The sequence below is a fragment of the Ranitomeya imitator genome, chromosome 5 (genome assembly GCF_032444005.1).
Source record: "Ranitomeya imitator isolate aRanImi1 chromosome 5, aRanImi1.pri, whole genome shotgun sequence".
In the NCBI taxonomy this organism is placed as follows: Eukaryota; Metazoa; Chordata; class Amphibia; order Anura; family Dendrobatidae; genus Ranitomeya; species Ranitomeya imitator.
The window spans coordinates 133,883,828-133,899,903 of record NC_091286.1 but is presented as its reverse complement, the minus strand read 5'-3'; the positions used below and the strand labels follow the sequence as shown (position 1 = coordinate 133,899,903).

The following is a 16,076-nucleotide window of genomic DNA, read 5'->3' as shown; positions in this document are numbered from 1 at the left end:
GATGAATCGGTGCTGCACTTTATGTACATGCTCAGTAGTGAGGCAGTGCTGTGAGTGGGGATGAATCAGTGCTGCACTTTATGTACATGCTCAGTAGTGAAACTCCTCCCCTACAGATCAGAAGAAAAATACAATGGGAAGGACTGCCTGCAACCCTGCACTTATCTCAGAACTGCTAGAGTGAACAGGAAAAAAGATAAAGGCAAGTAAATAGCTGGATTATTATACCATAATGCTGATGAAAAGCCTGATGTTACCATGTTACTACAGTAAATGTATCACTTAAACATGAGCCATGTATGAGGGACTTGGGAGTCAGCGTCTGTGAAATTGAGTGTGAGGTTTAGCCTACCGACTCCACAGCGCTGATTCTAGGTCCTTTAACCACGCCTCGCTTGAAGTCAATCATATACAGTAGTTCCATTTTTCCTCCCTCACCCCCCTCACATATCTAGTTTCTATAAACGGAAGCTTCAAACATGAAACAGCGAAAGTCTCTACTCTAATGACTATTCTGTATTATACAAAGATATATTCTTTCACTGAAGTAGTTTCTGGAGATGTCACATTATATTTATAAAAAGGAAGCTAGGACTAGATCTTATTATCTGGTATATTTATGCTGCGAGCTGTCAGCTACATCACAAGATGGAATTATAGGTTAAGATTAATTGTGGGTAAATCATGTGGCCGAGATGCAGATTTAGATTTTCCAACTTATTAACGCGTTTTTGATTTTTATATAGATTTCCTAAACAATACACCATTCTTACAAAAAGCCAGAACATAGAAAATAAGTTGAATTGAATGACATACCTCATCATAGGTGTATCTGTAGTCCGCTCTTTTTGACTTGAGGTCCCATAATACTACTGTACCAGACTCATAACCAATAAGCAGCTGAAAGACAAAACTGGAAATGTCAGATTCTCGGAACACACTAAAGAGTTTGAGTTTTTTCATTCATTTCAATAAAGATACATTCAAGTTTGTTTCGCTTTGTCAATCCTTCCCATTCTCTGACATTAGATCAGTTCCGTTAGGTGACTAAGACAGAAAAGATGGCAGAAAATAGTGCCCAATCATATCAGTGAAGAGCATATGTTCAAATTACACCGTGAAAGACTTTAATTTGTAGTTAGTGGAAAAACTGCCATTGTCGTTTACAACAGATGTCAGCGCCGAGGGTTATGGATGGGAAGAATTTTCCAAGAACTAAACAGAACTTTCACAGGAGAAGGAACGGCACTTTACTAGTTATGGTTGGCTTTGCTTTACATTCCAGTTAGTTCACCAGCAGAGAGAATTGATAAGGAACAATTACTATTCTTGTCGCCATTAACAGACAAGCAGTATATTCATTAAGATGCCCTGTCTACATAGACTTGTAATCGCTATATAAAAGGCAAACCTAAAGTGGAGGCATATTTCCACCCTTGCTAGCCATTTGCGTTTTGAAGGTTGGCCTTAAAGGGGTTGTCTGTTGATTGGTGGTGCTCTCTCCGCTGGCACCTACACTCATTGGCAGAACAGGGAGCTTTTATTCCAGGTAGAATGGAGAGGAAGTGTGCATGTTCGAGCACCGCTCCATTTATTCTTAATGTGGTTGCCGGGCTCTATACTCTGCTTTTTCTGGGAGCACCATAGAATGAAGCTGCGGTCATTCCTCTGATCTGTAGCACCATTTTGTGATGGTGATAAGGTCCGCATCATGGAAAAAAAAAAAGTTACTCAATCTCACTAGACAATCACTTAAAAAGTAAGGAAGAAATAAAATATATATTTTGCAGATTCTTTTTTTTTTAATACACAAATGTAAAAATCTTCTAAAATGTAATTATGCCTTCAGAGAAGCCATGTTTTCTTTCAAGAAGCTTGATGATGGGATGATTTTCCAAAAGTCTTGTTCCCATGTTACAATTTTGCCACAGGAAAAACAGCATATTACAGTACCAGCAAAGTGAATGATATTTCAGAAGACTTATGCACAAGCTGCTTGGTTTCTCCTTGGCTTAGAACTTTATATCTTCCCAGTCCGGTCCAACTCACACTCATTTCTTACACATTACAAAGGTGTCTTTTGCATCAAATGTCCTGCTAAAAATAATAGCCAACTAACTACAAACCAGAAGGGACGACATGTCATTGCAAAATACTATGGTAGCTACAACAGCAAGACACATCCAGATATCATCCTCTGTCTTAGGACAATATGGTGGATTGAGCCAAAAATCTATGACATCAGAGCAAAGAAAATATTTCTAGAGGTACAATGCCTTCCTCTTGTTTTCGGTCTCCCAGATCTCTCCTTTTCGGTCCCCATTTAGTGGTAGAGGTTTGATTGCAGTAATCCTACTAGGGAAGTCTGACTGTCTCATCTGGACCCCAGTGAGGCATTTACGGTACTTGTCCGGTGGCTTTAATAAGAAAGCTTTGAGGTTAGTAACTCAAACCGTCTTAAACCTCACCACAGCGCATATATACATGTAGTTTCTGAAGTACGTTTGCTCCTGTGTCTTGGAAACACAATACTAAGTATAGCATCAACAAAATGGTGACAAAAATCCAATGCAATGGTGTGGGCTGAGCATTACAGAGCCTGCACATGGGGAAAGGGGAACTGCTTAATAGGTGACAACAGGGACAAACATATGCTCAAGCTGAAGTCAATGTAGTTCCTCTGAGACTGCTGGGGCTCACATCCAGACATGTCCATTATGCCAGCCTCGCCAGCAGGGATGAGGGCATGTAATCTAAGGATGACAATGATAACACCTCACAGTCATTGTCCCAAAAATCAGCTATAAAGGACCAAAATCTTCAGGCCTGACGTGATGAAATTTGAGCACTAATCATCCAATTTACCCCTAGGAGCTAAATGCAGAATACTTAAGCAGATTAAGTATGAGAAGTTCAATTCTAAAGGTCACTGAACAAACTCATGACGTGCATTATATGAGGCAGGCTCCATAGCAGTTTATCAGTTCTGGTCCCAAATCATGTCAATCATAAGTTTATTACATATAGCTGTAGGATAAAATACTAAGATTATACGTTGTTTTTACTCCATTGTGAGGTCTAGCCTTTTGCAATACTTGTGTGCCTCTTCACAGATTGACAGATAAGCCAACTTTATTTTCTACTGAAAAAAAAATGTTAAAAATCCATCCTGGCTGCAAGGTGACCTCAATGACCGGTATCGTAAATCTTGCTATAGTAGACCTACATGTCCTAAATGAGCACCTGAGAGGAGGCCACCGTTTGCATTGATAAAGTCTTGGCTCATTCTTTATAATCAGATCTTTACTGTTTGGAAACAGTGACCTTTCCAGGCAGGAAAAGACTTAGCGGTACTACCTGGAAAAATGCTGGCTTAGTAATTGGGAAAACAAATTTATTGAAAACACGATCTGTCTGACAATGAACTTTGGAATATTTTTCTACAAATAATGTTTCCAGTAAACAAAAAATAAATTAGCACCTACCTTTCCTTCATCCATTGGATTATCACTGATGTGGACGACTGGCCCTGGATGTGATTTGGATGACCTGGCAAAAAAATAAATCAAAGTCTTAATATTATATACCTGAGTAAAATCAAGTGGTGTGCAAATATTTTGACAGGTCACTTAGGCTATGGTCACATTGCGTTAGTGCAATCCGTTTAGCGCTAGCGGATTGCGCTAACGCAATGTTTTCTATGGGGCTGCGGTCGGGGTCGCGGTAACGTCCCCGCTCTCGCAGATCCCCGATCTGCGAGAGCGGGGAACGGAACGCGGGCGCGCCTCGGACGCTGCAAGCAGCGTCCGCGGCGCGCCAGGAATCACCGGCGCGTCGCTAGCGCGTGCCGAACATGGCACGCGCTAGTGAAGCGCGTTCCCATTGCCTTCAATGGGCGCGTTAACGGCCGCGTTGCACGGCGTTAATTTCGCCGTGCAACGCTGTCCGTTTAACGCGGTCCCATAACGCAATGGGAACCCAGCCTTGAACACGAGCCAGACAGCGGGTGGGGATCAGGATGGGGGAGGACAGGAGAGATGCAATAGCAAAATGATGCTCATTTGCATACAATTTCAGTGGTGGATTTCTCCAAAATAACATTTCTGCAATCAAGGTTTGGATTTAGGCTAGGACCTGAATGGGGTCACATTGCGACATCTATACTTCCATGACAAGCAAGTCGCAAAAAAACAACAGTCTGATTTCTTACTTCTTGCTTGTCGCAGTATTGTAGATGTCGCTATGTGACCCCATTGACTTCTGAAACTTTGGTATCGGCCAAAGTCGCCGCGTAACCCTACTCAATCAGAATGAAAGTCCCCGTTAGTTTGAGGTATAAAATCCTCTTGGCCAGTTTATAAGGGTACATATGGACTAAATCTACGCTGCATGCAGATTTATCAGTCTCAACAACAAATGGGGGAATTTACCCCTCTGACAACTTCTCACGTAAAGAAGCTGCATAAAAAAGCATTGCAAACATTTTGAGACACAGGAACAGGGAGAAGTCTACTGCAGCACACAAATTACTATAATGCATGCCTGTCAATAGACAATTTATAGCGTAAATCGTTTGTTTTTGCTGCATGGAATACGCAGAGATGTGACAACTTTCAATGTAGTGTAAACCTTTTAATACATTTGGCACATCATACGGGATTTGGCATATGAAATATTAGTCTTGGTCAATTCACAGGGGCTAAACGTTGTAAATTCTTTGTTGGTATCCTTACGAACACAATTCCTATGAATGTACACCAATGAATCAGGGCAAACTTTGATAAATAGTTTTAGATAAGAGGAGCTGTTCTTATCAGGTCTAAAAATGTAGTTTATTTTTGTCTTAAGGTACCGTCACACTAAGCGACGCTGCAGCGATACCGACAACGATCCGGATCGCTGCAGCGTCGCTGTTTGGTCGCTGGAGAGCTGTCACACAGACCGCTCTCCAGCGACCAACGATCCCGAGGTCCCCGGTAACCAGGGTAAACATCGGGTAACTAAGCGCAGGGCCGCGCTTAGTAACCCGATGTTTACCCTGGTTACCATCGTAAAAAAACAACCAGTACATACTTACATTCAGCTGTCTGTCCCTTGCCGTCTGTTTGCTGCACTGACTGCTGGCCGCAAAGTGAAAGCAGAGCACAGCCACAGCGGTGAGTCACCGCTGTGTGACTCACCGCTGTGCTGTGCTTTCACTTTCACTTTGCGGCCAGCAGTCAGTGCAGGAACCAGACGGCAAGGGACAGACAGCTGAATGTAAGTATGTACTGGTTGTTTTTTTACGATGGTAACCAGGGTAAACATCGGGTTACTAAGCGCGGCCCTGCGCTTAGTTACCCGATGTTTACCCTGGTTACCAGTGAAGACATCGCTGAATCGGTGTCACACACACCGATTCAGCGATGTCTGCGGGGAGTCCAGCGACGAAATAAAGTTCTGGACTTTCTTCCCCGACCAGCGACAGCACAGCAGGGGCCTGATCGCTGCTGCCTGTCACACTGGACGATATCGCTAGCGAGGACGCTGCAACGTCACGGATCGCTAGCGATATCGTCTAGTGTGACGGTACAGAAAGCTTCGTGTATGAATTGCATGATAACACTTACAGGAGCGTAGATATGCAAAAAATGTTAGAGTAAAAGTTATTTTAATTTTTACTTAATAAATCAATAGTACAGGTGAATATAACCATCTTTGTAATATATCTTAACAGAGAAATCCGCTTTCTCAACCAGGATGATCATGAGTTCAAAATTCAGTTCACGGGTAAAATCTGTAGTCAGTGAATACGGATTATTACATTACTGAGATAGGAGATGACCATTGCTGCCTATAAGAGTCTATATAAAGGGGAGACTGAAGAGGTAAAGCTCCTCCCCTTGGTCTACATTGACTTATCAGTAGCAGATGTAATCTCAGTAATGCAACTGTCTGAAAAAGTTTGTTCTTTTCTAACTTCAAGTGTACTATTGATTTATAAAGTAAAAATGAGAATGGTGGTTACTCTAACTTTAGATTTTTTAAATTTGCCAATGGTTAAACTTTGGAACCTTTCCAGATTTCCAACTACCCCAAAGATGCCATTAACCGCATCTGCTTTTTAATTTTTCCCTCAAAATAAGATAATTTGACAATGTAGAAATTATGCCAGAAGCCAGGTGTGCCAGAAATATTCAGAGGAAGAGAAGTGACTAAAAAAATTCAGCCAATCTTTGCAAAGGGAAAACAAAAAGTACACATGTAAAGTCTGTCTTTGCAAAACAATGATCATGCAGAAGATCAGCAATTGAGCCAACGTTGTCAGCTCTGAAGCAGTATCAAGCAGTATGACAGCGAAGAGATTAAAGAGGTTCATTTTATTTATATGGCTCCAGCATATTCCGCAGCACTTTACAATTATCCAAGCTCAAGATATCGATGAGCTATCTGTAGCTAGATCATGAATATCTGATTTGTGTGGGACGGACCATCAACTTTCCAGCCCCTCATCTTGCCCTCTCTCTGTTGGTGTCCCGCAAGGCTCTAACTTGGGACCCCTTCTCTTTTCAATTTATAACTCTGTTCTGCGGCAACTCAAACTCCCATGGTTTCCAGTGCCACCTACAAGCTGATGACACTCAGAGCTACCTCCCTGCCCCAGACATCACTTCTTTGCTGTCCAGAATACCAAACTGTACCAGCCATATCCTCCTCCTTCTGATCACACTTCTTAAAGCTCTATGTGAACAAAACCAAACTCAAACTTTCCTCTATCCCACTTAATTCCCCTACCTGATCTGTCTATCACAACAAATGACATTGTGCTTTCCCCTGTACTGGAAGTGAGCTGTCTTAGAGTAACCTTTGACTTTAACTTGTCCTTCAAACCAAACAATCAACTTCTTGCCACCTCCAACTCAAAAATATATCAAGAATCTGTCCTTACCCCAACCCTGAATGCCCTCATCATCTCTTCCCTCGATTACAGCAATATCTTCCTCTACGGCCTCCCTGCTAACAATCCTGCACCTCCCCAGTCCATTGTTAACTCTGCTGCCCAACTAATCCACCTCTCTCCCTTCTACAAATGCCTTCATTGGCTTCCATTTCCGCAAAGTATCCAGTTCAAACCACTAACATTGACCGACAAAGCCATCCATAATCTGTCTCCTCCATATAGAGTATCTTTAATTTTTCTCCCAATATCTTTGCACAAGTAATCTCCAGTCCTTCCAATACCTCCTCCTCTCCAACATACTCATACGTTCCATTCCCAATTGCCTCCAAGAAGTCTCGCAAATATCCATCCTCTGGAATTCCATGCCCAAACACATTTGATTATCTACCACATTCGGAACTTTCAGATGAAATTGAAAACCCATCTCCAAGAAAAGATACAGCCTGAAATGACTATCACCACGTAGCCACCACCAAGGCTTACCTACTGTAACTTTCCCAATTACACTGTAGACTAAGTCTGCAAGAACAGGTTCCTCTCCCTTCTTTAGCAGTCTGTTATTGTTAACTAGTTTATTGCAATTTTTATTCGTATTTTTATATAACGCCTTTTCTCATGTACAGCACTATATAATCACTGGTGCTCTAAAAATAAAAATTGTCATTTCAGAAAGAGGGCTATGCTTATCGCATAAGAGGCATAAGCCAGAGTTAAGGGTGACCGACAAAGCCTCTAAATCGTACACAACACAATGTATAGGCAGAAGCGACTTCTCCCAGTGATAAGTGCTTATATCTAGGGATTATATGAGGTAGTTCCTTTGCCTTCAACCACCGAAAGCACAAGAGCAGATGGGTTAGGTATGCCAGTCAGATGTCTTCAGGACTGTCATATGGACTGTTATAAGCTGAGCCTCCGGAATGGCCTAGCAGAAGCCTATTAGTTTTCCCTCACAGACAATGATGCATTGGTTTAGAGGTATTCCAATAAATTGTATGTTAAAAGTAAAATTCATAAGTCATTAGCAAAAATATAAAGTGGAATTGTTTTTATTGATCGTGTTTGTAAAATCACATCTGGTACCAGACTTTCTGATGAAACAGATCACCTTGTTGTGTAGTTTACAACATCCTCCCAGTTTCAAACTTTTCACATCCAATAATAAATATGGGATATGAGGTCTGTGAAGCCATAGTGCTGCAGCCTTCAGCACGCTCTTCATTCTCGAACTGCTTCTACAACTCATGAGGTACCTCTTCTCCCTTGTGCAGTCAGACACCAATGCTGATGAGTGACAGTCTGCCGTGCATGGTTTATCTTCATCCATACTGTATGGAGAGTCTAAGGGGTAAAGCTTCTTCTTATGTAAAATGTCAATCTAGCACAAAGAGACTTAAAGGCCATGCAATGCTCATAAGGAAAATAAATACGTAGCCACTTCACACAAGATGATAGGAAGTCTAATGCCATCAACTGAATGTGGCAATCCTAAATCAATATCAACCCATTAACAAGCCTAGACACAATTTATAAGCCAAATCAGAAACTTCATTTGTAGACTCGTGTGTGTGTATGTGTATATACGTACGTTCGTACCTACATACATACATGTATATATAGTACCTGGACTCCAACGTGCATTTTACATTACTGCCTGGAAGAAGAGAATTCAAAACGCACATTGGGGTATCGGTCCTTGCATTTCCAGGTCCTTCAGGTCTCTAACGCATTTTTTTGCCATTTTTGTCTGCATACTTATTTATGTATGTTCATATAGATATAAATAATGGGCCAGGTGGCCTAGTGCCTAAGTGTATATATAGACACATATGAGAGTACATTATTCTTTTATATACTTTCATTGTTTGTGAACCTCCTACAGATGTAAGGGAATAACTGTATGCCCCTATACCTGTCGTAGATACAGCTGCTCCCATGATAATCTACACTGCTCTGGCGCTGCTATGCTTCAGAGCGACAGAACTAAGGAGTTCTAAGCATGATCATGTGACATCAAGTCTTACCAGATCACTCTGGAAGTGAATGCTATCACACTCTTTGTAGGCGCTGCCTACTAAGATGCAGTCTTCTTACGATAGTGCAGGGTCAGAAAAGGAAAAAGTAAAATGCCATGAGATAAATTTGTTACAGCCCCTCTCCTGGTGGAAGGGGAAAACTCCATATTGTGCACTCTAAACTTTGGAAGCAAATATCTCTAGTGCAGAGATGAAAGGGGGTGGGGAGGGGGTTAATCAGGGCTCCAGTCCCTTTTCAGTGAGGTATACAATTAAAAAAAAAAAAAAGTAGTGAAAGGTCCTCTGTCAAGCAAATAACCCTCAGATAAACCTTAGTACCAGTCTGATAAGTCTGATAGCCCAGGATCAGTAAATACTATATGTTTTATTATTGTATGGTTGCAGGCATTGGAAGTCCTATTAATCAGTACAGATTATCGGGTACATTTTGTAAGGATGTCATGAAGCAGTTTACCGGTAGATCTACCAGTGAAGCAAGCTGCGTCTTACTCAATCTTATGTAAACCATTCAAGCAGTCACACGTGCATTTTCACAATACAAGGGAGGTGGAAGGAAAGGAGTAACATTTCCTTTCCTGTTTGGCCACAAGTTAAAAGGTAGAGATATTAAAACACTGAGAAAACAGTCTGTGGTTACAGAAACAAGGACTGGTAATTGTTACACAGAAAAGGGATCATAACATTTACTGTACATAGCCACAAGCAGTATAAAGCAATAATAATCCCACTATGGCTCAGGTTATGGAAAGCGTCGATCACAGTAACAATGCGGATGTACGGCAAACGAAAGGCTTCAAAACGTCACAACTAAAATGGAGCTGCCCAAGTGTATTCTACTTTATCCAATGTCACCTTCATATCAACCATAGGAGCATTGTGAATCAGGGCCATGGGAAGAATAGCTAACAATATCTGCCTCCCAATTGTTCAAATAAATATCGACTGTCTGGGACCTCGAAGGGAGCAAAGATCCATAAGATTGAGAATCTCAATTTTTGGTACCCGAGACCGAATCTTATTTATTGGCCCCCATCTGAGGTCACCTGGAGAGATAGGGGGGAGTGGCAGGCACCTTATAAAAGCAGGCTCTGGCCTAGAACCCATGTTCAGTGCTGGGTGGTCCAACGTGCTGTATGGGCTAGGCCATTTTCTGAACAGAGTGCTCCCCTCCGAAGAGCTACGCCATTCCTTTAATAGATCTAGTAACTTTTTTTTATTTATCCCTTTTATTTTCATGTGACAGTAGATACTATATTGTCTTGTCCCCTTTGTAACATCTCCTGCAAATTTTTGTAAGTACTGCCTAATTGTTGGATTAAATATATAAAATTGAATAGTTTTGTTCCCCTTGCTCTATAAACCAAACCCCTTAAGCCCCGAGAGGCTCAAAGTTACCAGTAACGGGCATCCAATTTGACGTGAAACAATTGATGGTGACAACTAGTTTTTCCTTGGTTATCGGGGGAGCTTAGAACTAACCATACTGAAGAATATACATATTCATGTGTTGGATTGTCCCTGGACAGTTGTTGGTCAAGGGTGTGTATAAACTATACACTCACTGAGAAAGCGCCCAATAACCTGCTTAATAGCTAAAGTAGCCATTGCTAATAATCAGTCTATTATGTGATTGTCCCGACATCCACTAGATCAACTTAAAGCAATTCATAATGATGAGATGTGAACTGGTAGTGGAATTTTGGCTCGCAGGTAATTGGCAAATAAGTCTTAATAAGAATGCTTGTTCACGTAGCTCATGTAAACACGCAGATGAACATGCAAAACTTGTTTGCTGGACAATTGGACAGTTTATGATAAGATGAAAATCGCCTGTCTGCAGCTCATCACTCCATGTAAACGGTATGTGCAGCCGACAAGTTTTTGCTGCATCAACAGCAACTGTATCTATGGTCCCTCTCTCCCCATACAGTTTGCCTTTTCCAAAAAGATCAGTGCTCATTTATGGGCGGAAATCTGTTGGTCTAAATGCAGCTTCAGAGAGCACCATCATTAACCCTATCCTAGGGGCAGAGCATTATCAAACAGTTTGGCTAAAAACACCACCTACCATGGTAGACAATTGATAATATTGTGCTGTAATGGCATTGTAAGCAATGAAGGCCCCTATAAAATATTACTGTTTTCCTGCAGCTTAAAGCGAGCCTGTAAGCAGGAATTTGCTAAATAAACTACAGGCATTGTCATGTCATGTCATGACTCTGTCATGTTGGTGTTGTTACACTGATTACAAGGATTCCTGGGATTAAGAAATCAGTCTTGTGGTTCTTGTGTAATCAGGGTTAGATGTTTTCAGCTAATGATATGCCCGTGCTCCGGGGCCGGACTGTAGGCATAGTCTTCTCTTACTGCTCTAAGCCAATGAAACCAAGGAAAGACCACAGGCCGCCCTGCTTTATACTTGATGGTCTTTCCTGATGAAGTCATTTGTACTTTGAAACATTGTGAATAAACCACTATTTTGCTTTATAACATGGGATATACATCTCATTAACTGTCACCATGCGCAGAAACCATCCACAAACCTTTTTCCATCCTTGTGTTATGGTCAATTGCTGACCCGTGGATCTGAGCAGCCGAAATCCCATTCAACATGCTTTCTGAATATTTCTAAAAAGTCATTTTACCGCCTGTCCTATTTTTCAGATAAGACCCAATTTGCACTGAACTTTCCTGTAGCTTTGTGATGATTGAAACAGGAAACATCTTCTTTGTGATGATTGGCAATAAAAACAATTCATAAAGGCAAAAAATAAAAAATAAATGACAACACAGTTTGTAGTGAAACTGAGAAGCATTTATCTAGTAAACTAAAGCAAACACGGGACAGGGCAGGGTAACATTTCCAATGATACCTACTCATTAACATTGTTCCGTTGCAGTAAAGCTGGTCTTTTATCCAATACGATTAGGCTCACCAGTACACGCAGGGGTGTATTTGTGCACTTGTGTATTTTCCAACTGAACCATATTTTCCAAATTCAGCACTTCTTGTCGACTAGACAACTAATGTTCGGTAGAAGTGGAAAATGTAATGTTTATGGGGGCTTCCTGACTCTACCTTTTCAGATGATGTGGGGGGGAAAGCGGGTATTGGCATTTGCAATTTAAAAATGTCTCCTCTTTGTTCTTCGTGAATATAAGCCAGAGGCGGATAGCCATTTAAGGTGTTCTGATGATAACCTTTAGGCCGATTTCACACATCCGTGTTTCACTTACTAGGTACGGACTGGACCGTGACGTACAGCCTGGCAGCAGGTCTCCTGACCCAACATTTATACATGTCCAAGAGGCCGTTTAGTTTGACTCATGAGACCGTAGCAAGACTGTGGTTTCAGTATGTTCTAGGACTGAAACACGGATGTGTGAAACCAGACAATTTCATAAGAAGCCATCCGACATTTAGTGAATCCATAGAAAAACAACAATATAAAAACATAATGCAAATGTTTGAAGTCAATGAAGGAAGTATCAATGGTAACAATTGGGCCACCAAGACACTTTGGTTAATACTAGCTCCATGATTTATACTCTCCTCAGTTGAACACTATGTCCAGATTACAACGGCAGGCATAGATCTAAAAAAAATAAAACATTTAATCACAGACTGAATGAGAATAGCATGCTGCCGCTAGACCCATGTATACAGTGAGGCATTAAAGCTGTCTGCAGTAAAGCTTATTGTAATGTAATAAGCTCCTTGGATTGCTGATGCATTTCAGGCAGCGCTTGTCAATATAATAATATTTTCTTGATGTTCTGTCTTGTATTAGTTGCTGTTGAATCAAGCATGTTTGCCCTCTCTGTTAGGGCCGCCATTTCCTGTATGTCATTGTCACAACACATTCTCCTTCCATGACAGACACTGCTGGGGACGTATCACTTGGTCATCTATTTCTGTTTCAGAAAAGCTTGCCAAGCAACAACAGAAACGCGTTGTAACATCTCAGAAAACGACTTCAGGGCATTGCTGCAGTCGCTTTCATCTTACTTTTACAATGATACACCAGTCTATTTCACCATGTATTATGTTGTCAGAAGACAGAAATAAAGGCCGATTGATGAACACTCGGATACAATAAGATGCAGTGTGGCTACATGTAGAGATTCATTATTGCAGAGGATTTCCAGCTTATTAATTCCAAGGTCATAGTGAATTAGTGGATTATAGGATACAAGAAAGGGTCATCTGCAAAACAGCCCAAGGAAGAGAATGCATGTTAATGGGCAATCACTGGTACAGTTAGGTCCATATATATTTGGACAGAGACAACATTTTTTCTAATTTTGGTTATAGACATTACCACAATGAATTTTAAACAAAACAATTCAGATGCAGTTGAAGTTCAGACTTTCAGCTTTCATTTGAGGGTATCCACATTAAAATTGGATGAAGGGTTTAGCTGTTACAGCTCCTTAACATTTGCCACCCTGTTTTTTAAAGGGACCAAAAGTAATTGGACAATTGACTCCAAGACTATTTCATGGACCGGTGTGGGCAATCCCGTCGTTATGTCATTCTCAATTAAGCAGATAAAAGGCCTGGAGTTGATTTGAGGTGTGGTGCTTGCATTTGGAAGGTTTTGCTTTGAAGTAAACATGCTGTCAAAGGAGCTCTCCATCCAGGTGAAACAAGCCATCCTTAAGCTGCGAAAACAGAAAAAACCCATCGGAGAAATTGCTACAATATTAGTAGTGGCAAAATCTACAGTTTGGCACATGCTGAGAAAGAAAGAAAGAAAGCACTGGTGAACTCATAAATGCAAAAAGACCTGGGCGCCCACGGAAGACAACAGTGGTGGATGATCGCAGAATAATCTCCATGGTGAAGAGAAACCCCTTCATAACAGCCAACCAAGCGAACAACACTCTCCAGGAGGTCGGCGTATCAATATCCAAATCTACCATAAAGAGAAGACTGCATGAAAGTAAATACAGAGGGTTCACTGCACAGTGCAAGCCACTCATAAGCATCAAGAATAAAAAGGCTAGACTGGACTTTGCTAAAAAAAACATCTAAAAAAGCCAGCACAGTTCTGGAAGAACATTCTTTGGGCAGATGAAACCAAGATCAACCTCTACCAGAATGATGGAAAGAGAAAAGTATGGCAAAGGCGTGGTACAGCTCATGATCCAACACATACCACATCATCTGTAAAACAGGGCGGAGGCAGTGTGATGGCTTGGGCATGCATGGCTGCCAGGGGCACTGGGTCACTAGTGTTTATTGATGATGTGACAAAGGACAGAAGCAGCCAAATTAATTCTGAGGTATTCAGAGACATACGGTGTGCTCAGATCCAGCCAAATGCAGCCAAACTTATTGTTCGTCGTTTCATACTACAGATGGACAATGACCCAAAACATAAAGCCAAAGCAACCCAGAAGTTTATTAAAGCAAAGAAGTGTAATATTCTTGAAAGGCCAAGTCAGTCACCTGATCTCATCCCAATTGAGCAAGCATGTCACTTGTTAAAGACTAAACTTCAGACAGAAAGGCCCATAAACAATCAGCAACTGAAAACCACCACAGTGAAGGCCTGGCAGAGCATCAAAAAGGAGGAAACACAGCGCCTGGTGAGGTCCATGAGTTCAAGACTTCAGGCAGTCATTGCCAACAAAGGGTTTTCAACCAAGTACTAGAAATGAACATTTTATTTAAAATTATTGAATCTGTCCAATTACTTTTGGTCCCTTTAAAAACTGGGTGGCACATGTTAAGGAGCTGAAACTCCTTAACCCTTCATCCAATTTAAATGTGGATACCCTCAAATGAAAGCAGAAAGTCTGAACTTCAACTGCATCTGAATTGGGTTTTTTTTTAAATTCATTGTGGTAATTTCTATAATCAAAATTAGAAAAATGTTGCCTCTGTCCAAATATATATGGACCTAACTATGTCAATTCATGGTAAATACTGAAAAGCGGGCAGGCCGGCAAAACAATGCATTTATGGTGGTGGTTAATATTCCACATGGTCTGTCAGCACGATGTAGACCGTTTACCAACCACAAGTATATATGCTGACCTAGACTACATGCCATTCAGCAAGAGGAAAGTCCTAGCTCTTGGATCAAGCAGGAAAATTAAAGACATTAGTTAGTCAACAGCATATGACTGGAAAAGCACATAAATGGAATGTGTACTAAAAAGTGAGAAAAGGTCACGCTTAATCAAAAGGTTTTTATGTTTAATGTATTTGTTTATATTTTTGAACGTTTTCCCCATATCACAATCTTTATTAAAAAAAATACAAATTTTAAATCTTGCAATTTTTCCCAACTTTTTTTTTTCAAAACCAACTTCAATGGACTAACTTTATTTTGTGCACTGAAATATCTAACGGGTGTGAAAAGGTCAATGTGAAAGGAGGAGAGTTGTGCTATCACCTGTGACAGTCACTGGTGTAGTGCTGGAGGGGAGATGTACAGTCATGGCCACAAGTTTTGAGAATGACACCAAAATTATATTTTCACATGATCTGCTGCCCTCTGGTTTTTATTAGTGTTTGTCTGATGTTTATATCACATACAGAAATATAATTGCAATCATATTATGAGTACCAATAGGTTATATTGACAGTTAGAATGAGTTAATGCAGCAAGTCAATATTTGCAGTGTTGACCCTTCTTCAAGACCTCTGCAATTCTCCCTGGCATGCTCTCAATCAACTTCTGGACCAAATCCTGACTGATAGCAGTCCATTCTTGCATAATCAATGCTTGCATTTTGCCAGAATTTGTTGGTTTTTGTTTGTCCACCCGTCTCTTGATGATTGACCACAAGTTCTCAATGGGATTAAGATCTGGGGAGTTTCCAGGCCATGGACCCAAAATCTCTATGTTTTGTTCCATGAGCTGTTTAGTTATCACCTTTGCTTTATGGCAAGGTGCTCCATCATGCTGGAAAAGGCATTGTTGGGCGCCAAACTGCTCTTGGACAGTTGGGAGAAGTTGCTCTTGGAGGACATTCTGGTACCATTCTTTATTCATGGCTGTGTTTTTAGGCAAGACTGTGAGTGAGCCGATTCCCTTGGCTGAGAAGCAATCCCACACATGAATGGTTTCAGGATGCTTTACAGT

General features: G+C 41.0%; 1 protein-coding gene across 5 annotated transcripts in view; it reads right to left on the bottom strand.

The window, feature by feature from the left end:
* STXBP5 (syntaxin binding protein 5) overlaps window positions 1–16,076 on the bottom strand; it is a 544,022-nt gene that overhangs the window by 271,169 nt on the left and 256,777 nt on the right. For all 5 annotated transcript variants that reach the window (XM_069769165.1, XM_069769166.1, XM_069769168.1 and 2 more), the window contains exons 6-7: window positions 3,486–3,549; window positions 817–900 (exon numbers count right to left, since the gene is read on the bottom strand). In XM_069769165.1, coding sequence (XP_069625266.1) covers window positions 817–900; window positions 3,486–3,549 — 148 coding nt within the window. The remainder of the gene's footprint in view (window positions 1–816; window positions 901–3,485; window positions 3,550–16,076) is intronic.